The 26,155-nt window shown below is 46.8% G+C and overlaps 3 protein-coding genes and 2 pseudogenes across 3 annotated transcripts; 2 read left to right on the top strand and 3 right to left on the bottom strand.

Annotated features, from left to right (window-relative positions):
• Nucleotides 1-327: 327 nt before the first annotated feature.
• Nucleotides 328-2,250, bottom strand: LOC112895031. Its single transcript, XM_025962894.1, has 2 exons — nucleotides 987-2,250; nucleotides 328-508 (listed from the first exon to the last, which is right to left on the bottom strand). Exon 1 carries the CDS (start codon nucleotides 2,221-2,223, stop codon nucleotides 1,486-1,488), a length of 738 nt encoding a protein of 245 aa, XP_025818679.1. The 5' UTR covers nucleotides 2,224-2,250; the 3' UTR covers nucleotides 328-508; nucleotides 987-1,485.
• A 1,407-nt stretch (nucleotides 2,251-3,657) lies between these two features.
• Nucleotides 3,658-5,296, top strand: LOC112893993. Its single transcript, XM_025961544.1, has one exon. The coding sequence runs from the start codon at nucleotides 3,714-3,716 to the stop codon at nucleotides 5,004-5,006; it is 1,293 nt and encodes a 430-aa protein (XP_025817329.1). The 5' UTR covers nucleotides 3,658-3,713; the 3' UTR covers nucleotides 5,007-5,296.
• Nucleotides 5,297-8,047: 2,751 nt separating this feature from the next.
• Nucleotides 8,048-9,692, bottom strand: LOC112895419 (annotated as a pseudogene).
• LOC112892484 (probable receptor-like protein kinase At5g20050) lies at nucleotides 9,664-16,124 on the top strand. The gene is made up of 2 exons (XM_025959636.1): nucleotides 9,664-9,673; nucleotides 15,010-16,124. The coding sequence occupies exons 1-2, from the start codon at nucleotides 9,664-9,666 to the stop codon at nucleotides 16,122-16,124; spliced, it is 1,125 nt and encodes a 374-aa protein (XP_025815421.1).
• Nucleotides 16,125-17,185: 1,061 nt separating this feature from the next.
• On the bottom strand, nucleotides 17,186-18,501 carry LOC112892485 (annotated as a pseudogene).
• Nucleotides 18,502-26,155: the final 7,654 nt, after the last annotated feature.

Genomic DNA, 26,155 nt, shown 5'->3' on the forward strand with positions numbered 1-26,155 from the left:
CCTGGTAGCTCTAGAACCAAAACAACAAATGCATCTCCTTCACACCACTTTGACATCTACAGTATTACTGCTGATCAGCAAAACTAATAGTAACTGTTCTCACATTGGTTGTAGAAGACCAGTTTTATCTAGAATATTTCATTCAAGAGAGAAGATTTTCTTATACAACAGTATAATGTATATCTTGAGTTAATGATTTGTCTAGTCACATTGCTGCCACATAGATCAATGCACAGAAAATATCATAGATTCAGAGCCAAGGCTTATGCACACACTCTGACCCTTCGCTGCAACAAGGAGGCTACCACAAAGGTATCAAGAAAAATATAAATATCAAATGACAAACTGATTATAAACATCATCTTTGTTTGTTACAAATATAAAAGGTTTTTACTACACATGTATGCTAAGCAGTTTTCACTTTCGGATACAATTTCTGTCCAAATATTCGGAGATCTATTTCTTCAAACCTTCATACCAATGTAGGTCACACTTAGAACCACCACACCTGCAAAAAAAATTTCTTAATATTTAATTTTGTATAGTTCAAGGAAATGGATAGTAACAAATGTCACAAAATAGATAAAGAAATCTAACCAATGGTAATAAGTTTGGTTCATAAAGCTTATCAAAAACACTACCCATACAGTCAAATAGACACATCACATGAAAGAATGTAACTGTCTTAGTATTTCACCCACAGCCCTTCTTTTTGTATATCTGATGTAACCATTTAATGTATGTAACCTTTGTTATGTTAGCTAACAAAATGAGCTCCCTGTTTTTGAAAGCCATTTCAGAAAAAGTTCAAAATTAAGATGCCGAGATTAACATGTACCAGTCTCAAACAGCAACTATGTATTTTAATTTTTCACTAGCATCATCATAATCATGGTCTACTGGATAGAGCAAAGAATAGAAGAATAACATCATAGATACAACACATACAAGTGGACAACAAGTTTATATAAAGTCATATGTCATACCTAGTTACTCATTTCCGACGCCATCTTGTATAATTGCAAAGTGTCTGTAGTTTCCTACTAAAGATGGAGGCCATGCCATGATGTAAGGATGGAAATGAAGGGCATAGAAAGTCTGCGGAAACAGCTTTTCCAGCTTCATTGTTTCAATGCATAGCGAAAGCACCATCTCTGTTGTGATCAAGTATGCAAAGCCACCCTCTACAGTGACGACTTGCAGTCTATTGCCATTTGCTGACTCTGCCTCATAGTTGACCATGCCAACCAAAATCCATCTCTTAACACCGTCATCGCCAACTCTGTCCTTCAACACACCAATGCTGAACCCAATACAATAAACAAAGCAAGGGTCGCCATCCTTAGTCTCTCCAACGGCAAAGAAGCAATCCTGCTGACCCTTCAAGTATGGAGGGAGCTCAAAAACAGAGAACTCCATCGTTGCCATGTCCAGAGTCAGCATGTGCTCCTCGTTCTTGAAAGGCCAGTACAGAAGGCCATTGGCTTACATCCCCCATCGAAGCCACCAGTTGTTAGCATCATGCGGCGGCACCCTCTCTGTGATTTCCACCCAAGGGAGAAAACTCCAATCCCTTGTTTCCGACGAGAAGACCACCAACTGCACCCTGGTTATATCACAAAGAAGCCAGACAACTCGGAATGGCATGGGTTCCTCGTCTGAGGAAAGTAAATGCACGCCGAGCGGCAGAGGTCCGTCCCTAGAGCACATATCAAAGGGAATGTGAATGTAGTCCGCGGGACACTGTCGGGCCAAGGGGTTGACGATGGCGAGTAGCCCGGCGACCCTGTTCATGAGGACGATGCAGCCGTCGCGGAAGTCGACGACGCGCCAGCGGAGGGGCGCATCGCACGCGCAACTGTTGGGCTCCAGGAGGGGAGTGAGGAAGAAGTCTCCGCCGCGGATGGCCGCGAGGACGTGCCGGTCGCGGCGGTGGGCGGCGACGAAGGGCGGGAGGGCATCGCGGTCGGGATCCTCGAAGATCACGAGGAGGGGCGCCGGGTGGAGCTCGCGGAAGCTGCGGCGGAAGGACGGGGAGGAGGCCACCGCGCGGCGCCACGCACGGCATGTGAGGGCGACGCGGATGAGCGTCGCGAGGGAGGGGAGGCGGAGGAAGATGGTGAGGAGGAGGTCCTCGCCGAGGGATTCGATGGTGGTGGTGGGGTTCGATTGCTTTGGGAATTTCGCCGGCCGCGGCTGGGTTGGATCATCGCCGCCGGACATGGCGACGAACTAGTAATCGCGAACGAACAGAATTCACTCTCAACTTCTCGAGAAAGTGGATCTGGACTCCTTTCAAAAAAAAAAGAAGTGGACCTGGACCGAGCGGCATGGCCCAAACTCTTTTGAGTCGCAATAAGGCCCAGATCACATTCACAAGGCCTATACTGGGAAGCAATCGAGTTTTCTATTTTTATTTTTCCTTCATTTTTGCTTTCTCCCTGCCAATTCGTGCAGAAAAGTTTGTGTGCTGCCTTTTATCTTGCAAGGTCATATAGGCAACAAAACAAACATTAAATTAAGTTTGTCTATAGTTTGTAAACTATTTAATCCATACGTGGACCCATAACATATATTTAATATTTGTATGCCATTTTACTGCTTTATGAGAGAATGTACGATGGATTCAAATAAGTCACATGAATCTTTCAGAAGCACAATTCTAATATATATTTATATCAATATAAAAGCATTGTTTTGTCTTATAAATAATTAAACGAGAAGAGCAGTGGACCAAATATAGTAGTACCAGTGTACCACTGAAGATAGTGAGCCCTAGTGCTTGAAAAAAAATATACAAAGAAAAATATACATGAACTAAATATTTGACTTAAAAGAATCTCGCTAAAACCTTGGGCCTCAACCCACCGGTATATCTTTTGAAATCCTACAGCAGCGAGCGAACAGAAACAGATAATACAAATTAGCAACTATGATTGAAAATTGAAACTAGCTGCTGTTTGATATGAACTGGTGCGCGTTGACGAGGAGGGGATCAATTATGCAAAATGAAAGCTTTCTAACCTCTAACTTGCACCGATTTACATAGAAGTAAACTAGACCATCTTGCAGCCTCAATTATGCCGATTTGATTTATGATGAATAATGACATGTACAGTGCAGCAACTAAGAGACAGATTAGTTTGATTCTAAAATTTGTTGTCAAAATTAGGGCAAGCTAAAACATTGGCAAGAATTTTTTGCCAAAATCTTGGCAAGTACTTTATGAGGTGGGCTACTTTTTTTATTCTAACCAAATAAGTGCCGAAATTTAATTTATGGTTACCAAAACTTTGGCAAGGCAAATTTTGGAACCAAACCAATCATGCTTAGAATACAAGTAACGGCCGAGGTGCAAATTTTTACTTTGTATCTTACTTTAATTAATTCAGTCCTCCCCCACTAGCTATCACCACTTAGTACGAATCTTCACAGGCATATATAGGAAACGAAAATCAGGTGTTGAGAGCCCCTCCAGTATTTTTGAGCTTTTCTCTTTATTAAAATTAACACATCTCAGTATTGAACATGAAAAAAAACAAACAAACCTTCGACATGCATCTAGTTTCGGAGCAGGTGCTAGGTCAAACACTGGACCCTGTGATCGGTTCCAGTGCAAATGAACTTTATTCCCCCAAACAAAAAAAAAGGGGGTAAAATCTCCAACAAAAGAGTCATGAGAGAAATCGCCAACAGCCGCCGCCGCCGCCGCAATGGAGCGCGAGGGGTCTCCAGCCCAGCTGCCGGCGGCGAAGCACCGGAAGGAATCAAGCCCCCCAACCGCCACCAGCCCCGTCCACTCCCTCACCGATGACGTCCTGCTCCAGATCTTCCTCCGCCTCCCCTCCCTCGCGACGCTCGTCCGCGCCGCCCTCGCCTGCCGGTCGTGGCGGCGCGCGGTGGCCTCCTCCCCGGCCTTCCGCCGCCGCTTCCGGGAGCTCCACCCGGCGCCCCTCCTCGGCCTCTTCTTCGAGTCCCCCAGCGCCGTCCAAGACCCGGTGCTCCCGGCCTTCCCCTCCTTCGTCCCCGCCCGCCGCCGCGACCGGGACCTGGCCGCCGCCGTCCGCGGCGGCGACTTCTTCCTGACATCAATCCAGGAGCACCCCGACAAGGCCCACTCCTGGGAGATCCTCGACTGCCGCAGCGGATACGTCCTCCTATGTAATGGTGACCGGCTCAGTGAGGAAGCAATGGCGGTTGTAAATCCTTTGGAGCGACGGAGCGAACTGTTCTTTGACGATCTCCATAAAGACACTTTCGAAGATTATCGTGGCTACCTAGCTGTACGGAACGCTTGCTTGCTCTGCTCCGACGAAGACCCCGCATCGTTCCGGGTGGTGCGTCTTGCCCACGACGAGTCCAGGGTGAGGGCTACCGTCTTCTTCTCAGACACCAGGAAGTGGAAACTTTACCCGTGGGTTGATGTCCCAGGGCGGCCACGGCGTTCAAAGTCGTGGCTTCTGAACAGCAAAATGCAATCCAATGGGTTCTTGTACTGGGTTTACAAGAATCACAAGTATATGGTCACGCTGAGCACGGCGACAATGGACTTCTCTGTCGAGGAGCTCCCTCCATTCCTGGAGAATCGGCGCTGCAGCTTCGATGTTGGTGAAACAAGCAGTGGTACGCGTTGCATTGTCTATGCTACTGACTTCACTGTCGGTTTGATGTTGCGAAGAACAGATAGTGATGGAGTTGAGAAGTGGATGCTGGACAGGGCCACCCCATTGGACACACAGCTTGATGGGGTTCTCAGGAAACAGAAGGGCAACTATGATGAGCTGCTGGTTGTGGCAGCCAGGGATGGCTTTGCATACTTGGCAACTTCAAAGTTCATCTATGATTCCCAGAACCCAAGTTGGTTCTTGTCCCTCTGCCTGGAAACAATGAAACTGGAGAATCTGTTTCAGAGGACATATGATAGTGGTGCACACCCCTCTGTTATGGCGTGGCCTCCTTGTTTAGTTGGTAACTATGGGAGGTTTGCACTTGAAGATGGTACGTGAAGTGCATAACAGGTTATCAATTATGTGAGGAAGAAGAAGAGAAGAACTAGTAAAACCAACTTCATATTTTCTTTTTTTAGTAAATCAGCATGCCAGATGCCATGAACCTTGTTCTTTGAAGCTGCGGCATGCTAACGTGTCTGATCAAGTTTTAGTAGCCAGTCAATCCCATAACTTTATCTTTTGCATGGTTTGTCTGTTTACCTCAAGTTAGCACTTTTCAATATTGGTCTAATAACTTCTGAACTTGATTCTATTTCTTATGTTCACTTCAGAGTCATCTTTAGTTCTGTTATTGTCTCTTTTGTGGGCTCCCTGTAAGATCCTTGCTCCTAAAAGAACAGGGATTACTTTCCTTATTTCCAAAAAATATTTTGCAAGCCAATAGTTAGGCTTCTGTGTGTTGATATTGTCCTGAGAATATTAGGTACATAAAAAATGCTGCTTCCCTCTACATGATTACATGAATTTGATTGTGTTTCTGGTTTTATCTACTCGTGCAGCAGGCAGAAGATGTTGATCTACACTGTTAAGTCTTGAAAGATTTGCCCTATTAAAATCTAGAGCAGTATTTGTTTCTTGTGCTTAAGCATAAGCTGCTTACAGCAAACAGAGTTGACTAGAAACATTGTTTACAAGATTCATGAAATTCAAAAATTTGCAGATACATATATCCATTTTCATACCGGAAGGAGATTAACTGTAGACCAGAACATATATGGAATATGGCATTGATTCTAGAATAACTTTTTTTTTTTTTGGGGGGGGGGGGGGGGGGGGCGGAGGGAGTATGCATGTTGGCAATTTTGACCCTTACAGGCATTCTCTTCCGCCTAATTGTTCAGAACTCAGAAATGTGTACAATTCAAGGTGATAACTTGAGAGGACATGAGAAGTACTGTCTACAACATATCTTTGGCTGAATGTGGTATCTGTTCTGTCTTCTGGATTGTGTCTTGCATTCCTCTGTTCAAGACGGTGCGGCACTTGGCTTGTGTCTTGCATCCTCCTGGATTCTGTCTTGCAGCCATTCGATGGTCTCGCCACTTCCTCGAGCATCGGTCAGACTGAGGCGATGATAGGAGACGACTCATGTTTCGTCTGAAGTTGCTTCCCTAGAAATAATCCGGTGTCATTTTCGTTTGTAATCTACACCAATGTTTGCACTTACCTAACTCATGCTGTAATGTTAAAACCACAAAGCTTCATTCTAGTTGGACTTTTACTTGCCTCCAGTCGATGCATCTCTTCTGTGGACTATAAACCTACCGCGTGCTCCAGTTTCCCCAGATTTAACCACACCAAGGCTTGCATCTGAATCCGCTTATTCAGTATATATGTTCCGCAATTCTTTTGAAAGAGCGAGCATTGAACCATATCAACTTTGATCTCCAGCAGTCACATAAACTACAGAACAGGCCACATGCCATTAGAGTTTAGCGGCCCAGATAAACTAGCATTTGATCGTGGCCTGCTTCCAAGTGTCACAATAAAAAAAACCAAAAAAAAACCACCCTTGTCCACTCCATTCTCACAACAAAGGACCCGCTAGATTTCCTCGTCTCATGGCAGACCTTGAATGCTGCCAGTTCAGGACGGGCCATGTCAACCATGCCAGAAACAATCTTGGAAGTGTGTGTGTGAGTGTGACCGAAATTTTGGGCCTCCCAAGTGCTTGGTCGATCTCAGCCTCTCCTGCAAATATTTTCCCTCTAATTTGATATTCACTTGCATTTGCTTTCCAAGTCCAAGGCCTCCAAACGATTCTTAGCCAAGACACAGGGGCCGGGACGACTCTGCAGCAGTGCGTGGTCACTGACGTGTGGGGCCAGGACCCAACTGCACTGTGAAGTACTGCAGAGGATCCTCTTCCAACACAGGCCATGCTTCTTCATAGCAAACCATTAACTTGTCATCAGCCTCTGCTTCCTGTCTGAAACTCAAATTTTGGCCACAAACATCACTGGCACTCCCTACTATCAAAGCAGGATTGCAATTGCAGCGTGTGCAGGCATGCTATACAAGCAGTGCTTAGCAGATGAAAGATGGCACTACTCTTCTTCAACAGTACTTCCTTAGCATCAGATGATCCATATTAGACTATCCGCATCGCGCCTGTTTAGCGCAGCGCCAAACCACTTTGGTGCACCTTTCCGTGGAAAGACACCCACAGCGCTGCGCTAAAACACACGCCAAAGTTGGCGTACTGCGCACCACTACACCAAATCAGGCGCAATTGGCAGGCTGCGCCATGCCTCCCCAGCGTTCTGTCCAACGCCTCCGAATTGATTTCGCGGCTTCCGTGGGAAATATCTGTTGGAAGGAAGGAACGATACTATCCGTTGGAACTTGGAAGTAGTTGCATTCTATTTGATTAGCGCAGTGTTTGGCGCAATGACGCTGCAGGCTGCGCTATCCAAACCCATCCACCTAAGCAAACAGCGTGGGCCCATTCTGTTCAGCGTGACAATTAGCGCATAGCGCGATGCGGATAGTCTTATGAGTTCCAAATTATTTTCGAGCTCTTGCCAAAATCACAATAGAGTGGTCATCACAATATTTTGTCCTCTGCCTAACACTGCAGAACATTTCAGTTTTCAAAAGAACTTCAGTCCAAGTATAAGTAGGATCCCTCAAGAATTATAAATCCAAGTACAAAATTGTGTATCAGCAAAATAAGTCGTTTACCTCGTTACATTTTCTCCAAATTCTTACATATTGTGCTTCTAAGACAATTGCAGAAATTGTAGTGGACAGAAAGTTGGTTAAGGAATCACACAAGCAAATATATCATTCAGAAATGTAGATGTCTACTGCCATCTTTCATAGCTAGTGAGTACCACATAATGATCTCAATTTTGAGAAAGCAAGGCATGATCATTAATATGCCAGGATTACCAGACATTTGGCAATAAATAGAAGCGGAAAAAAACTCCATTTTCTCTTGAAGAGTAGTATCTTACAGGCAGACCACGAAACAGATCAATAATGCCACTCCCCAACACCTAACAGTAAAAGCATAAGAAACAGACTGGGTTCAGAACTCCTAAACCAGTACTGAGACATGTTGTTAAGTGATATAATAGCTAAACCCATGCCTAGCACTGCATTTCAGGGAGCATCTTCAAGTGACGAACCACCCATAGTTACCAACTAAAGCAGGAGGCCACGCCTAATGTAGGGATGAACAGGATTGTCAAATGTCCTCTGAAACAGTCTTTCCAATTCCATTGTTTCCAAGCACAGGGAGAGGAACAAGCATGCTTGGAAACAAACAGTCAACAACCTAAGAAAAAGACCTGGAACATGGAGAAATGATAAGTGGATAAGTGATAACAGATGAACTCATGCCTAGAATTTATTTCAGTGACTGAGCATCTTGAAGTGCAAAACCCCCATAGTTGCCGACTAAAGGAGGCCACGCCATAATGTGTGGATGAACAGCATTGTCAAATGTCCTCCTAAACAGTCTTTCCAGTCTCATCGTTTCCAAGCATAGGGACAGGAACCAGCATGATGTTTGGGGATCATGATGCACTGAGGCGATTGAAAACAAATACACGTAGCCATCCTGGACTGCCAAAACAGACAGATCACTATGGTCAGCCACCAGATGGTTCAGCACAGTGTCGTAGTCCAATCCGACTCGAAGGACTCGTTCAAGCTCTCTGTCCAAGGGAACCACCCTGTCAAGCACCCATTTCTCCACACCATCATCATCCCTTGTGTGCATCAAGACACCAACGTTCAGCTGATCTGAATAGACAATACAAGTTGCGCCATCCTTCGCCTTGCCAATATCAAAGGTAGAATCCCTCAGGCAGTGAGGAAGCTCAGTGGCGCAGAATTCCATCGTGGCAGTCTCAAGTGAAACTAGATACCTCTGGTCCTCGTAGACCCAGTACAGGAACCCATTCGCTTGCATGCCACCCTCATGTTGAATCCAACGTTCATCGTCACCTGAACTCGCCGGAACGTCCACCCATGGAAGAACTAACCATTCCCATGTGTCCGAAGAAAAGACGGTAGCCCGTATCCTGCATTCGTCATGGACAAGAAGCACCACTCGGAATGACGTAGGGTCCTCGTCAGAGGACAGCAAGCGAGGGTTGATCTGGGCGCAATGGCACGGCTATCGTCAAACATGTCCTCAGGGCCCAGATCGAAGACATCCTCAATCCGGCGCGTCAAGGGGTTGAACACGACGAGTGATGCATCATCCCAATTCACGAGGAGGACGCGTCCGCGGCAGCGGTCGACGATGTACCAGCAGGGTCCCTCGTCTGGGAGGTCCTCAAGGGAGGTGAGGAAGAAGTCACCGCCACGGACGGCGGCAGTTAGGTCTCTGTCGCGGCGGCGGGCGGGGACGAAGGTGGGGAAGGCAGGGGTGTTAGGAGTCTGCACTGGACCGGGGGCCTCGAAGAACAGACCGAGGAGGGGCGGCGGGTGGACGACGCGGAAGCGGCGGCGGAACGACGGGGAGGAGGCCACCGCACGGCGCCACGCACGGCAGGTGAGGGCGGCGCGGACGAGCGTGGCGAGGGAGGGGAGGCGGAGGAAGATCTCCAGCAGGAGGTCCTCCCCGAGCTTGTGTAGGGGTGGAGCTCGGCGAGCCTTCGACTGTCGACGCTGTCGGCGGCGTTTGAGGCCGCCGGTCATGGCCGCAGGTGGGTGGTCCTCGCCGAGGGAGTTGACGGCGGCTGAGCTTGTTTCTTTTTGGCGTTTCGCCGGCGGCGGCTGGATCGGAGAGCTGCCGCCGGCCATCGCTGCGGAGGAATTTTTTTTTTATAGATTGCTGCGGAGGATGGATGGTAGGGCCTTCCTATGTATATTATATATTTCAGTTTCTTGGACATTTGTCTTAGTTTTTTTTGACCGTTTTCGATTGAACTTGCTTATTCGGACTTAATATGAATTTCATTTGGATTTTTAGCTCTTCCGTCCATTTCATCTGCAGTTGACGTGAGCCAGCACATAGGAAATACGCAAAAAGATAAAAATACCTCTCACATGTTTCTCTTTTTCTTTACCCAAACGTGATTTCAATCCTGTAGGGATTTGGACACTGGCTACTACACAAGCCACCATGGACGACGGCGATGGCTGGCTCCAACAAGGCTCCGCCGACGGATCCACCTGTACCAGCGTTGGATCCGCCGTATCCACGGTAGAGCTAGGCAGCCCGGCTGGTGTCGGTGCTACCTGCTGACCGCGGCCGGCGCCCCGACCGGCCACCGACCGCGGCCGCGTCCGGGATCCTTCCACCCCTACCCAATGCGCACGCGCCACGCGGCCGTCGATTTCTTGTTGGGTCGCGACACGCCAGCGAACCCACGCCCCTGCCGCGGCTGTTGCCCAGCCTGCTCGTACTGCCCGACCACCCCAGCACCTCCCCCCCCCTCCCTAGCGCGTCTATAAAAGGCCAAGATCAGCTGCCGCTCACCATTGCTGAGCTCGCCGCCGGAGCTAGCGCTGAGCCTCCTCCTCCGGCCTCCCTCCACCCCAACTAACTACCTAGCTTGCCATGCACCTCCTGAAACCCACCGGCTTCACCCCCGCCACCACTCCCTGCCGAAACCCCACCACCGCCGCCGCCGAGCTTCGGCTCACGCTGGCGAGCCCCTTCTGGCCGCCCCTGAACCCAACCAAACCCTTTCCCAAGTAACTTGTGTCCCCCTCATACTCCCCCACCTCCTTCCCCTCACCGCCAGCGAGCCCCCTCGCTGGACTCCAGCACGAAACCACTCAGCTCCGGCCAAGGATCACATTGCGAGCATTAAAATATTTTTAGGATCCTTTATGCAAAATCCGAGGGCCTCTATGTAAGGTTTAGTTTCAAATCTTAAAATCAAAACAGATAACTTAGACATCTCTAATACGTGTATGATCTGAACCTATCTCATATTTCATCCTTTAATTCAAAATCATTGTGTATGTGTGCACTTCAATTGCAATTGTGGATTTATATGCAATTCAAATAGTCAGTATAATGTCATGTGCAAATCTATATGAAAATAATAATTTCATGCTTTAAAATAAAATTATAACTTATTTTGGTAGATTAATGATAACACGCAGCCTAAAATGCTTGTAGGTGTACGATGCTGCTGCATTCCATCTAGCGCCAAGCGCCAAGCGCCAAGGGTAAAAACGTCATTTCACGTTGCTATTAACACCGTTAGCCCTTTAAACTAACAGAAGGGCCAAAAACTCAAACAAATTTTGTTTTGAGCCTAAGGAAGCAAGTTCGATCGAAAAGAGGCTAAAAAATTAAGAGCAACTTTGTTTGGAGAAAAAAAACTAATTTACTCGTATATGTTCCGGTAGGTGGATAGCTTATGCATCTTTAATCCATTAACAGCCCAATATTACATATGACAGGCCCAAAACAGCCCATAAAGCACAAAACGGTCTAGAATTTTTAGGCTTTTTCGTCCGTGCAATAAAAACAATTATATTTTGCTGCTCCAGTGGAGTGTTGAACCACGATGCAGAATGATAGAGGTCAGAAGACAGCAGTGCAGATATGACCCCGCAGAACCCCTATATGAACTTCCATGGCTAATAAATATAGCCCATGATCCCATCATCAAATGGTCATGGTAGTAACTTTTTTTTTCTCGTGCTCGATGTATCCTTAAAGCTGATGCTAGTCTGCTAGGTGGTATTTGCTTTCCTTTTTTTTCTCAAAAGAAAATATGAGTACATGTTGAGCTAGTGCCTAGCATATTCAACATTTAAAATTCTAGGTTCAACATTTCTTTAAATATAGCTCAACATTCCGCAAAAAACTAAATCAACATTGGATATGATAATATTGAAATAGCATATCTAAAGTGTTGAAGTGGTATAATTAAAATGTTGGACTAACATATTTAATATGTTTAAATTTAAAAAACAAATTAGAAACAAAATATGGTCAAATTAGATCTCATTGTCTTGAGAAAATTATAATGAACACTATAAATCAAACGGAATTGAAATCAGAGTCACCATTAGAGAGAAATCTAAGTTTAAAATTTTGAAATCAAACTTCACGTTGTCCGCAAAAGAGGCTGACACAACCCGCGCCTGCCTGTGCCATCTTGAGGTGGTGCTCGTACGGCCGGAAAAGGCAGGCAGGTCCACCTGGCTCGTCTCTAAACGCGCTAGCATCTGGACCATCAAGCTAACCGCTACGTACGAATCTAAAAGCGGAAGATGGGTGAAAAATTATCTTCGGGAAGATATATAGGAACCCCGTGGATGGTAAGGTCCTGCGGTTAGGCCCATTTAAATCGCACCACATGAGTCCATGTGTAAGACTGGGCTTGGAGCCCATTTTTCTTTGACGTGGGTGTGGGTTGAAGCCCATTTCCAAACTGAAGCAAGAAACAAAATGGAGAGCTGAGTGCACATCAGCACATGGCCCGTAACAGCTGTTGCATAATATTAAGATTTTGTTATGGAGGAGAAATTCACTTAGCCAAAGATAATTTATCAAAAAGATATTAAGAAGAAGCCCGAACCGCTACTTTCTAACCATAATAAATATATTAATCACCTTTCCTTTAAGTGCCACAGCGCTAGAACCATTTAGCAAAGTATCTTTATTTCCTCGGGTATTAACAAATCTAGTACGCTCTCCATTCCAAATTGTAGGTCATTTTGGTAAATTTAGATATATAGACCTTTTATGCACCTAGATATACACTATATCTAGATACATAGATTTATCAAAATGATTTATAATTTGGAATAGAAGGAGTGGTGTAAGTATTGGTCATATATGATGGGCAATCAGTTTAACGAAAAAGGAAGTGAAAACTAAAGGAAATGTTAGTGGGAGTATCTATCCTCCATATTTTGATGAATATGACTTTGCCGAAATGATATAGTTATGGTTTCCTACAATAAACTTTATAGATCTTTTGATGTAAGCTATTTTTAGTGGGACATACTCTCTCCGTTCTAAATTACAATTTATTTTTATTTTCTTAGATACATAACTTTTGCTATGTATCTAAGCATAATGTACATTTAGGTGCATAGAAAAATATAAATATTTAAAAAAGATAGAACGAATTATAATTTAGGATGGAGGTAATGGTTCGGAGATTGCTACGAAGGGAGGAGAAAAAGAAGGCTTCTAGAAAGCTCACGCATTGGAGGTAGCTAGCTCGTGGTTACGTAGGCTTAAAAAATAAAAAAGCTAGTGGTTATGGACGTCAGGACATGTTCGCTATTCGCTAAGTATCATCGGTCGCTGTTAAATTGTACTACTAGGATATGTAGCCAAGCCACATATTTCCTGTATGTTTTCCTTTTAATCTTTCAACACTGGTACAGATAGCCTTATCCGCTTTTCATATTTATCCGTCACAGTTGAGCTCGGGACTAATCTAGACATTAGTCTCAGATCCAATGACCAGGGTATCCTGATTGGTGGCTCCAACCGCGACTAAAAGTCCAAACTTTTAGTTTTGGTTGGTGTTACTAGACCCAAAGGACCCTTTAGTCGTGGTGGTGTTACCAATTCGGACTAAAAGATTCTCCACGGGTTATTTCAAAAGGATAGTATCCCAACTAGAGTCACATATGCTGCATAAGTGGGCAGGTTATGAGGTGCAAATTTTTTTAGCATTACAGACCCTTTAATCTCGGTTGCTACAACCAAGACTAAAGACCGGAATCTTTAATTCCGGATTCATAGTCAATAGTCACAACCGGGACTAAAGGTCGGGATCGCGTGGTACAAAAGTGCTGCAACTGCTCTCTCCATCACTAAAAGAATGCGATTCTCGCTTCCTGAGAAGTCAAACAGTTTCAAATTTAATCAAACTTATACAAACTATTACTAATATTTATATCTCCAAATAGATTTTGTATGAAAAAATATTATAGACTAATCTAATAATACTTATTTTATAATATTACTATTTTATATAAATTTAGTTAAATTTGAAACTGTTTGACTATCTGGAAAGCGAGAGTTGCATTTCTTTTAGGTGGGACGGAGGGAGCAGGAACCAAGCCATAGTGAGCGATATCCAAGTGCGGGCATGTATAGTGACTTTCTGACTGACGATCGCCTACTCGCCTCTCGCCCAAGGCCAAAAAAATGTTGAATCTTCACGTACGCAACAAGTCTTCGTTTTCTCGCTGGGAGCCTGCTGAGATGTTTCTCGTGGATGGAAACTTGTCTGTCCCGTGGCGTGTGTCAAACCAGGACTCGCTCATACGGTCGTCGTCGACAGGGAGCTGGACAAGTCAAATCTTTTTTTTTTCGTTGCCAGGACCGATTTCCCACGTGCAATTCCGATCCAGGGCCTTGCCGCCGCGTCTATAAAAGCTCTTCTTCCCGGGCTGCTTTTTTCTCCTTGTGATTTCTGTCATCCTCTGAATCTGCTTTCTTCAATTCTTCCTGCTGAGTGTAGCTACAAGCATGGCAGATCCAGAAGACCCCCCTCATCCTCAAGCATCCAGTAGTACTCTTGTTGAAGATCTTCATCCACAAGCATCCAGTACTGTTGGTGATCCTCATCCTCATGCATTCAGCGTTTCTCCTCCTCGTCGTCGTCAAGCATTCAGTGTCCCTCCTCATCCCCAAGCATTCGGTGCTCATGTTGATCCTCCTCATCCTCGAGGACGCTTCTTTACGCTGAGCATGTCGAAGCTTTACCCGGTTGCCGCAGAGCCTTGGCTCCAGCACTGCATCTCGAAGCTCTATCCGTTTGCAGGCAGGCCTTGCATCCAGAACTGCATCGGCCACCTTTATCCGATTGTACAGCCTTGGCTCAGACACCTTCCTAGGAATAGTACCTTTCTACTTCTGCATGGCTTAATCGTTGCCATCCTATTGCTTCATATCATTCTAGCACAAGTTTATGATGTTCTTGCCATGCAAGTAGTAGCATACCCTGCCATTGCTTGTCTATACATCTGGGCGCCCTCCGGTCGGACGGAGAAAATTGTTTCCGGCGCATTTCTTGCTGCGCTTGCTATTATTGTTTTTTGATCGCAGTTACCGCTCGCGGATTAGGTATTGCAACTATGTTCGGTGCCAATATTGTGGCTCTGTCCTCGTACTGCATCTGGAAGCTTTACCTGGCTGCAAAGCCTTGGCTCCACCAATACCTTCGTGTTGTTGCCCCGCGCTTTCTGGAGGAAGAAGAAACAGGGCTGCAACTCCCGCTGCGGCAGGCCACCACGTTCCGCATCCAAGATCTGCCACGGCAATTTTCTCCCGGTGAGGTCCGCGCCATGACGCAAGACTTCCGAACCATGGTGGGGCAAGGCGGTTTCGCCCAGGTCTTTCGAGGCCTCCTCGACGACGGCGCGGCGGTTGCCGTCAAAAGGATAGTGAGAGCCGGCAACGGCGAGGACGATTTCCTTAGGGAGATCTCCATCGTCGCCAACGTGCACCACCGCAGCCTGGTGCGCCTCCTCGGCTACTGCCTCCAGCGCGGGGGCGACAGGTATCTGGTCTACCCGTTCTTCGAGAGCGGCTCGCTGGACTTGTGGCTGTTCCACGGCGGCGAGGGGAGGAGGCGCCTCCTGCCGTGGCCGGCGCGGCGCGGCATCGCCGTCGACGTGGCCAAGGCGCTCGCGTACCTCCACCACGAGTGCCACCAGCAAATCCTGCACCTCGACATCAAGCCGGGCAACATCCTGCTCGACGGCGACCTCCGCGCGCACGTGTCGGACTTCGGCATCTCCATGTCCATAACCCAGGGCCTGAGCAACATCGACACGCGCGGGAGGGGCACGCCCGGGTACATGGCGCCGGAGATGATGGTCAACGCGGTGTCCGCCAGGTCGGACGTGTTCAGCTACGGCATGACCCTCCTCGAGCTCGTCGGCGGGCGCCGGAACTTCGAGCCCTCCTCGTCCACGGACGCGTCGTCGGCGACGCCGGACTTCGCGCGGGACTTCTTCCCGTTAATCGTGCGGGAGAAGATGGCGCGCGGCGAGCTCATGGAGGCGGTGGACGCGGCCATGGCGCTCGTGGACCAGAAGGAGGTGGAGGCGGTGGTCAAGGTGGCGCTATCCTGCATCCAGAGCCGGTGGGACATGAGGCCCAGCATGCTGACCGTGGTGGATATGCTCGAAGGGAAAGCAGATCACATGATACCTTAAACGATTCTGATAATAGACATGCATGAGACAACGATTTGTTTGATGAATGGATTTAATTTTGTTAAGGCACTCCCAAATGAGTTTGGACCATCCCCATGAGTCTCAAAGGGGGTGAAAAGGATGGTCCAAATTCAAGTTGCGCAGTGTTCTATCGGATCTTTTTTTATCACAGCGGGTGGAACCTTTCCATTTGAGCGGTTGAACAGAATGACCTTATTTTATTTAGTAAATCCCTTCATTGCCACTAGAATTTATCGAATTTATATAGATTCCCTCGTTGCCATTGAAACTTCTCGCTTCCCTTCATTTCCACTATTCTAAATTTACATTCCCTTGGTTGCCATTTCCGTTAACAACTGTTAACTTCCACTCGCTAACAGTTGGGCCCGCAACTTCCCCCTCCGTTATCGTTTCCCAGCTGCAAGGCAAACCCATCTGACTTTGGCGACGGACCGGCCGCGGCCGGAGAAGCGTCTTGGCGAGCGCCGGCAACCTTAGCGAGTGTGCAGCCTAGACGCACACGCAGTGGCCATGGCGTCCCGGGCGCTTGTCGAGCCGAGGCCCCATGTCCACTTGTTTGCTGGTGCCACTATATATAGTATTGGTATATATGATGATGCAAACGGACTGTACTATGCACCACTTGGCATTAAAGTACACCTGCAGTTTACTGCTGAAATCGAAAAAAATCTGAAAAAATTAATATAGTGGCATTAACATTATAGCCATATCAACCAAACAATTCTGGACAGATTGCATAGATGAACAAGAACTTCAAGCTATTTTCATTAGGTCAACCCAATATCTCTTCTCAGCAGGTCGACATGAGATTTTTCTGGTACAAATTTGTCCACAATATGGCACTGGGATTGCTCATGACCTCAAATCTTCGACCAACAATAGCGGAAATTAAAAAAAAGTTGCAAAGAACCTTGCTCCTGAAAGCACCATCTTGGCATCTTTTTTCAATTCTGGAAAATTCAGAATTTTTTTTGATCAGAACTGTAAGAACTAGAACATTTTGAAGACAAGCAGCAGCAAACTTATTATTAAGCCACGTGAAATGTAGAACTAGAACAGTTATGCAGTGCTGGTACTATCAATCGTATCGGCCTTGGAGCTTTTCACAACCCTCCCGCAGCCGCAGTTGCAACTAAGAAAGCTGGCCACGCCATGGAGTAGGGATAGAAGCGTGCCATGTTGAAATGGTGACCGGTGGGCGTCGGGAACAGCTTCGCAATCTCCAACGTCTCCAACCTGAGCGACAGGACCATCTCCGCCGTGGCCAGGTACAGGAACCCGTCCCTGACGCCCAGCAGATCCAGCCTGCCGGGGTTGTCAAAGAGCGCGGCGTCGTGCCAGTTAAGGATGCCGTCGTCGACTAGCCATTTCTCCGCAGCAGCACCGCCGTCGACTCCGCGGCGCATCAAGACGTCGATCCCGAACGCGGTGTCACGAACAATGCAAGGCTCGCCGTGCGTGGTTTCCCCGACGACCACGCCGAAGCTGCCGCGCGGCCAGCCCTCCAGCTGCCAGCATGGCGGGGGTAGCTCCCAGACGGAAAATGCCATCGTCCTGGTGTTCACCGCCAGCAAGCGCTCCTGGTTCCTGACACGCCAGCACACGAGGCCGTTGGCCTCCGTCCCAGGATGAAGCCAATCCGTGACGTCTTCGTCGTACGGCGGCGTCCTCGCCTCGACGTCGTCCACCCACGGGAGGACGCGCCAGCCCCAGGTGTCCGACGAGAAGACGGCCGCCCGCACCCTCGACTCGTCGTGGCAGAGCCAGATCAGCCGGAACGCCATGGGGTCTTTATCTTCGTCGGAGGAAAGCCAGTGCACGTTTCGGAGGCACGTCAGGTAGCCACGGCACCCGGCTGCAATGCCGTTTAGGCGCCGTCGAGGCAAGGGGTTCACCATGGCGAGCAGCACGCCGGCGTCCCACTCCGCCAGGAGGAGGTAGCCGTCCCGGCAGCAGGCGACGTTCCACCGGCGGGCTCGGGCGCGTCTCCGTCCTGCAGGAGGGAGGCGAGGCCGAAGTCGCCGCCTCGGATTGCAGCGAGCACGTCCGGGTCGACGTCGTTGCTGTCGGCCGCCGCGAAGATCGGGAGAGGGAGACGAATGCAGTCGTTGTCCGCGAACAGGCCGAGTAGGGGGGCCGGGCGGAGGGCGCTGAAGCGGCGGCGGAACGCGGGGGAGGAGGCCACCGCGCGGCGCCACGCCGGGCAGGTGCAGGCGGCGGGGACGAGCGTGGCGAGGGACGGGAGGCGGAGGAAGATCTCCAGCAGGAGGTCGTCGCCGAGGGAGGATACGTGTGTCGCCGTGGCAGCAGCTTGTTGGCGAGCGTGGCGGCGACGGCGTTGGTGGACACCGGCCATGGCTGCAGATGGGGCAAAACGTTTTGCTGTTTATCGGAGGGGGTTGTCAAGCCCTCAAGTCAAGGATTTAAAGCAAGAAGACGCGTGCCTCGCTCGATTTCCAGTTGTAGCGTTTGGACTTCGCCCATTCCACGAGGAGTTCGCCGGCCCGGCCGTTCAATTCAAGAACTGCCCAAAAAGATATGGACAGCAACTGGCTAGCCGCATGCCGCGAGCATAGACTTAAGTGGCAGTCCCAATCCTCCAACTCAACTGGTTTTTACAGCATTAAATATGTTGCCATATAAGCAAAAAATTGAGATGGCAAGGGAGTTAATGAGGAGAGAAGGAAAATATAAAAAATTATATCTATGCGAAAACCAAGATAAAATAAGAGATGATAGGGGAAAAGAGAGAGAGAAGACATATGATTGGATAGCAATTTATTTTCAAAAAACTATGCATTGGAAATGTAGTTTTTATATGTAATGTCCATTTGACATGGTAAGTAACTTCCAAAACAGCCGCCGCGTGCATACTCTTAATAAATATTGTAACTGCACCGTGACGTGATCGTTGACATGCAGGACCACTTGGTGTGGGTCCCACCTGCTAGTGACCATGTCATGCTGCGACGTTACCTCAGAGGCGGCGGTTCATCGAAGGAAACGGTTCCGGACCTCCCTTGTCATCTGGCACCTCACTTTTGGATTTCTTTGCCACTATATATACACTCCCAGACGAACCTGAGTTTGTTAGTAGGATGTTGCAAAGATCCGTCGCTTTCCCGGTCACTCCAGCATTACCAAGGCAAGCAGTCCTATGCTTCCGGCAACCTGCAGCAGCATCCGCGATATGCTTCACCATCCTGTGCGCTTGCGCCTTCACTAGCTTTGACGAATGATTGTCAAAATGTGCAATGCCTGCCGAGCACAGCTGTTGATATAGATACGATATACTATTCGGTCGAAATGTATCAATTTTGTCTAAATTAGAAACTGGTGTAATTTATTAACATGAAGTATGAATGTAATTTGAAATGCATTGCTAGTGTCATTGATATGTTATTTGTAAAGAAAACAGTTTCACGATTGCTACATTACGGAAATATATGTTCATATTCGGTCAGCACGGTGGCGCACAATACATACAAGTGTACTTTGAGCGAGTTTAATAGTAGGATAGGGTAACTTAGAAGCATATATTATGGACTTTATTGTATTTCTTATGATATATTTTTAGATGTAGGGGTCATTAGTTTATTTTTAATTATTGCATACTATTAGGTAGTTTATATGAGATTAATTTTCAGAATAATGGAGGTGGAGAATCCAAATGCATATTTAGTATCTCACTTTATGTTGTTTTTCGTAATGACAGAGGTGAATTATTTAGTACCAAATTAGGTCCAATGACTGTTATCGTCAATAACAATTAGAGTTACTGAAAAACAATTAGAATTACCGAATCGATGGCCATATGTATATTCTTCTATGAATTTGTAGAATCTATTTCTTCTTCGTTTCGTGATGAATTTATAGACCATAGAGTCCATACGTAAAAACAAGCCTCTAATGAGTCGTAATAGGGAGAAGTTACTCGCAAGATATTTCAAAACACAAATACTAAACTAGTCCTCAGGAACTTGTGTATTCAAATAATGCCAATTGCACGGCACAGAGATGAATGAAATTGTGTTCATTCAGATCATGGTGCTCATATAACAGATTTAATATGATGAAGCATCCAAAGAACATTGAGCATCCAAATAACAGATTTAATATAATAAAAGCAGTTGGCACACAAACTTTATGGTTGCTGAACAAGGTCCGGCCTACATAGTCACGCATCATTGCTAGGACCATCTTGATCTTGAAGTACTGCAAACCTCCCATAGTTGCCTACTAAAGAACATTAAAGTAGGGGTTGAAATCTTCACAGTAGTTCCCCATCGAAAACAGCTTCTCCAACTTCCATGTTTCCAAGCAGAGCGACAGGACCGTGTCTGATGTGGCCAGGTACACAAACCCATCCCTTATGGTCACGACATCCGGTGTATCGACGTTGTGGAGCATCGCAGCTACTCCGGTGTACTTGAGAATGTTGCGCAGTACCCATTTGTCACCACAACCGCAGTCATCGTCGATCAGCCAGAGCCAGGCATAGATGCCAGATGCAGCAACAAGAACAATGCACAGCGCGCCATCCTTGGATTCGCCGGCGACGACCACCCTACGAAAGAAGGCATCGTCTTGCTCCGGATCCGGGCATGGCGGGAGCTCCCGGACGGAGAACTTCATCGTCTTGGTGTCCAGTGTCAGCATCCTCCCCTGCTCCGTGAAAACCCAGCACACAAGTCCCTTGGCCTGCGTCCCAAACTGAAGCCACTTGCTGGCGCCATCCTCATGCTCGAGCTCCACCCATGGGAGAACGCGCCAGTCCCAGGTCTCCGACGAGAAGACGGCCACCCGCACCCTGCTGGTCCTGGACATGTCGTGGAAAAGCCAGACGAGCCGGAACGACATGGGGTCTTCGTCGGAAGAAAGCAAGTGCAAGTCTGCAGTGTCGGCATCCAAGGCGGGCATACTAAGATATTCTGGGCGCTGCCGGGCAAGGGGTTGACGACGGCGATCAGGTTGAGGCTGGCCGTGGCCGAGTTCACGAGGACGAGGTAGCCGTCGCGGCAATCCACGGGGCGCCATCCGAGCGGCACTTCGTCGTCGACCTCCTCCATAAGGGTGGTGAGGCAGAAGTCGCCGCCGCGGAGGGCCGCGAGCACGTCCGGGTCGGACCGGCGCTGAGCGGGCGCGAAGACGGGGAGATCGCCGCGCTCTTTGTCGAAGAAGACGCCAAGGAGGGGCGCCGGGTGGAGCGCGCGGAAGCGGGTGCGAAAGACCGGCGAGGAGGACACCGCGCGCCGCCACGCCCTGCAGGCGCACGCGGCGCGGATGAGCGTTACGAGGGAGGTGAGGCGGAGGAAGATCTCCCGTACGATGTCGTCGGGGAGGGAGGATATGTGTGTAACCACGGCGGCGGCGTGGCGGCTTGGCGAGCCTCTCGCAGACGCCTCTTCCGACGCTGACGGCCGCCGGTCATGGCTGATGCCTGATGGCCGGAGCTGTCAGAGAGGGCCGCGGCTTGTGGGATACAAAGCGGCGAAGGGGCTCTTTATAACTAGGTCAAGAACCAAATTAGCGGCGGCGAAGTTGCCCTCGATCTAGCCGGAGCGTCTTGACTTCTACCATTTTCAAGTATACGAGGAGTTGACAGTTCGTAAATTGAATGGTAATAAACTCTCCGTATTGGCAGTTCGTAAATTGAATTGTGAACTCCTCGTATATTTGTAGCGATTACCAAGATCCTTGTAGCGATCACTGAATATATTTCATTTAGCAAAATTCCTCTAGGTAATAATATTGGAGTGGCAATCTTGACCGTTTATCATTGAAAAGAGATCGCTCAGATTGGGTGCAATCCTTAAGTTGGAGTCCTAGGAGGGATTTCACTAGATCTCCGGCCTAGACTCGTAGAGTATGAAGCATAGTGTGTGCAAGTTTGTTCCTATGCACGAAAATAGAAGTTTATTTGGATTTAACTTGTTTTTGGTTTGACTAGACAACTGCTTCTTGGGATAAATTTTAGAGTGCCACCTAGGTTGGCTTGGGCTGGCCCACACGCTTATCAAAACTTAGGGTATTCCCAACCCTCCATGTAGGATGGTTTTCATATAACATTAATTATATACATATATGATTTTTAGCTTATATGTCACCATAATAAATAAGAGAGAGTGGAGAGATGAAGAAACCAGGTCTCATGCAAGACCCAGTGTCAACATAAAAACCAATATAAACACTATAAGTTGAGCATTGGGAGTGAGGTGGTGTCTTCATAATAAATGGAGAACAAATATAATAGGTGGAGAAGAGAAAGTGAGTTTAATAAGAATCCACACCAAGACATCATGGGTTGTAGAGTGTAGTAGTTTGTAAAGATAGTGTGTTGATGATATGGCAACATAGACACTATGGGTTGGGATTGCCCTTATGGCCAGCCAAGCTCAATATATCATGTACCGCTTAGGCTAATCCCAGTGCAAGTTTTATAGAGGATTCATGCACATTAAATACAATGACACATCAGCATTCATGATGTCATAGCAAGGTAATTATGAAGAAAAAGAGAGGAGTTTCATTATGATGAAACTTTGTATACACTATTTCCAAGACTAATCCAAGACTAGGAACTTATTGAAACTTGCATTGGGGGTTATAGAGTTTCATTTCATGGAATTGTGCCAAATCACATATCTCACAATTAAATGCTATGTCTAGTCTATAAAATCGTGAAATGAAACTTTGCATTGGGGAACCTTGTTTCATTCGCAAACTCAAATATACTTAGATGACACGGCAATCTATGTAATCGTGCACTAGAAATAGTCTTACATTCTAAATTACAACTTTATAAGTAATATTACCTCTATTTTAAGTCAAACTCTCATCGTGCATAGAATATCCACTAGATTTGGCATGCGGGCCCAATTAAATGCCCAATATGTTTCATACTAAAAGAGTGCTAAGCGCTTGTTTGCGATTATACTGGCTTCAACTTCACCTATTTTGTTGTAGCATGAAACTGTTTTGTAAACACGGACTAAAACGATCTAGAAATCGCGTGAAGCTAGTTTTTTTACTTCACCAGTGAAGCTGCTTTGGGAGAAGCCCTCCCAAACGGCCTCTAAGTGAAGTAGAGTTTTTATTTTTTAAGTATTTATATATTTAAACTAAAAATTACTCTAACATCACTAAAAATATTTAGTTGTTTTATTGACAAGTTTAACTTTAATTAAGCACCCACAATGTTGCACTAGTTGGTTCAATGCTATTGCTTTTTGCGACTATCTATTATTACTTCTATACAATATGTGAGAATGTGATGTATCTAAAATTCCCATAAAACATCAGCAATTTAGCTAATCATATATCTATAATCTATGCAACTCAAGTCCCTCTCTATTCTAAAATACAAATCATTGTAGGAATTCTATGATAGATTAACAAGGAGGTAAAATTACAATGTTTGTTCCTATTTATTATTATCCATATTTAGCACTAATTAATTAATTAATTCTTGCATGTACATACGCTTTCTAAATAGGGTAAAAATGACCTGTTTCCTAGTACAAATTTTGAATCCTCGACTGAATTTTTTAAGACGGATGGAGCTATTTGTTTTTTTAAGCACAATATTGTACTTGAGCTTTGGACTTATATGTCGATTGACCAAGTGATTAGAACATGTGATATGTATGGTTGCTGTTGTTACTCTGTGTCGAAAGGAACATTCGTGACCGACATTTTCTGCGAGGAACTTATCATGTATTTGATACATATTTACTTATATATAATCAAGACAATGTGGGTATGCAAAAGAGTCTCGGTCTAGTGGTTAGAGTACTGAATAGCATTTAACTTCTCGCAAAAGGCAATTAAAAGCATGCAAGGGTTGAATAAAAAAACTTACATGAAAAATAGGTGGGGTTCTCCCTGCTAACTTCGGTAAAAGAAAATGAAATACGGGGTCAGCTATATCGACCGAGCTGTATCTGATCGGATCGTACTCTAGCGCTGGGCCACTGGTAGTGGTTGAGACTTGAGACACTAAGAGCAGCTCCAGTGTTCTTCCAAATCGAATCGTAGTTCAATACTGAACCGTGCATACTGTGAGCATCGATGTTTGTGTGTCAGAGGTCGACATTGACATTTTTGCGTCTCTCACCTCCATGCTGGTAGAAACGCGAGCTCTAAGCCTGCCGTTGGAGCCTAATTCGGACGTGGAAGAGTGCTGAATTTTTTTTAAAAAAAGGTTAAAAAGATATTTAAATTCAAAAAAAGGGTGCCGGTTTGGGAAATTTCGAAAAATGGGTACCTCCCGCCCAATGAAAGGGCGGGATGACTCATCCCGCCCATCCAACGGGCGGGGGGTCGGCGGGGGGAGGAAAACCTCTTCGCAGGGGCCTCTTTGCGAAAAGTCAGGGGACATCCCGCCCTTCCAACGGGCGGGGTGTCCTCCGAGGGGCCTCCCGCCCGTTGGGAGGGCGGGACGTGGTCCTCCCGCCCGTTGGGGGCATCCCGCCCCCCCAACGGGCGGGAGGCGCACGTCCCGCCCTCCCAACGGGCGGGATGTCCCCCCCCCCCACTATTTAAGCCCCCACCCACCCCCTAATTCTCATAAAATTCATCAAAAATCAGAAAAAAGAAAAGGAGGAGAGGAGAGGAAGAGAGGAGACGAAGCGGCGAAGTCCTGTCCACACGTCGGTTTGGAGGTATTATAATCGTATAATTATTAATTATTTTTACGAATATTTGTTAGGGTAGTTATACGTAGAATTCAGTATTTTCAATAGTTTTTAGAAATATTTGTTAGGATAGTTCTATTTTAAATAGTTTTGAGTATTTTAATAGTTGGTAGATATATTTCTTAGGCTAGTTATATTTTAAATAATTTTTATAATTGCAGTAGTTTTTAGATATATTTTTTAGGGTAGTTATATTTCGAATAGGTTTCGGTATTTTGAATAGGTTTCGGTATTTTGAATAGCTTTTAGAAATATTTCTTAGGGTAGTTATATTTTGAATAGTTTTTATAATTGCAGTAGTTTTTAGATATATTTTTTAGGGTAGTTATATTTTGAATAGATTTCAGTATTTTGAATAGCTTTTACAAATATTTGTTAGGTTAGTTCTATTGTAAATAGTTTATAGTATTTTCAATTGTTCGTAGGAATGTGTAGCACGGTACTTATATTTTTCATGCAGATATGGCGCAGACACCAGAGCTCCTTGACGCGCACATCGATGAACGGTACAGGTCGTACCTGGCTGCGGTGGAGGGGCAGGAGCTTCACGAGTTGCGCCCTCGTGTAGCAAAGGAGTTGTTGCACCTGGACGACCGCTGGCTTGACAGGTGATACTTTATATTTTTTTTACGAAACTAATGTATAGCGTGTAAGATAATTGTAACCACAATGCAAAATATACAGGTTACGTGAGGCTGGTTTGCTGCCACTCGCACGTATGCTTCAGGCCGGCGACGGCCAAGACGGTGGCGCGAAGAAGCGGATGCAGCTGGACCGCTCTCTACTTGCAGCGTTGGCGGACAGGTGGCGTCCGGAGACGCACACGTTCCACTTGCCGTGCGGGGAGATGGCCCCCACGTTGCAGGACGTGTCGTACCTGCTCGGGCTTCCCATTGCGGGTGAAGCTGTTGGCCCGGTTGCCGTGCCACCTTTCTGGAGGGTGGAGCTGCAGGAGCGGTTTGGTCCCGCGAACCCGCCACTTGTTGTGAACGTACCTGATTTGCCCGGCCCCGCCAAGAGTTGGGTAATACAATTTAGGGTACGTCCAGTTATTTTTTATTTAATTTAATTGAATCATATGTGAGTACCTCTAAGTTTTGAACAAATATATTACAGGCTCAAGATCTGCACCCTCTGGCTGGGCAGTACGAGGTGTCACGATACCTGGAGGCGTATCTGTTATGGTTGTTCGGCTGGACTCTTTTCTGCAACTCTACCGGCAATTACGTGGACAAGGTGCTCATGCAATACGCGCGCGCGATTGCGGATGCGGAGCCGGGCCAGGTACCTGGGTGGAGCTGGGGATCGGCAGTG

Source organism: Panicum hallii, chromosome 5, assembly GCF_002211085.1.
Source record: "Panicum hallii strain FIL2 chromosome 5, PHallii_v3.1, whole genome shotgun sequence".
NCBI lineage: Eukaryota > Viridiplantae > Streptophyta > Magnoliopsida > Poales > Poaceae > Panicum > Panicum hallii.

Excerpts from the sequence above, each read along its gene's own strand:
- LOC112895031 (XM_025962894.1), bottom strand. The coding sequence starts at position 2,223 with ATGTCCGGCGGCGATGATCCAACCCAGCCGCGGCCGGCGAAATTCCCA.
- LOC112893993 (XM_025961544.1), top strand. The coding sequence starts at position 3,714 with ATGGAGCGCGAGGGGTCTCCAGCCCAGCTGCCGGCGGCGAAGCACCGG.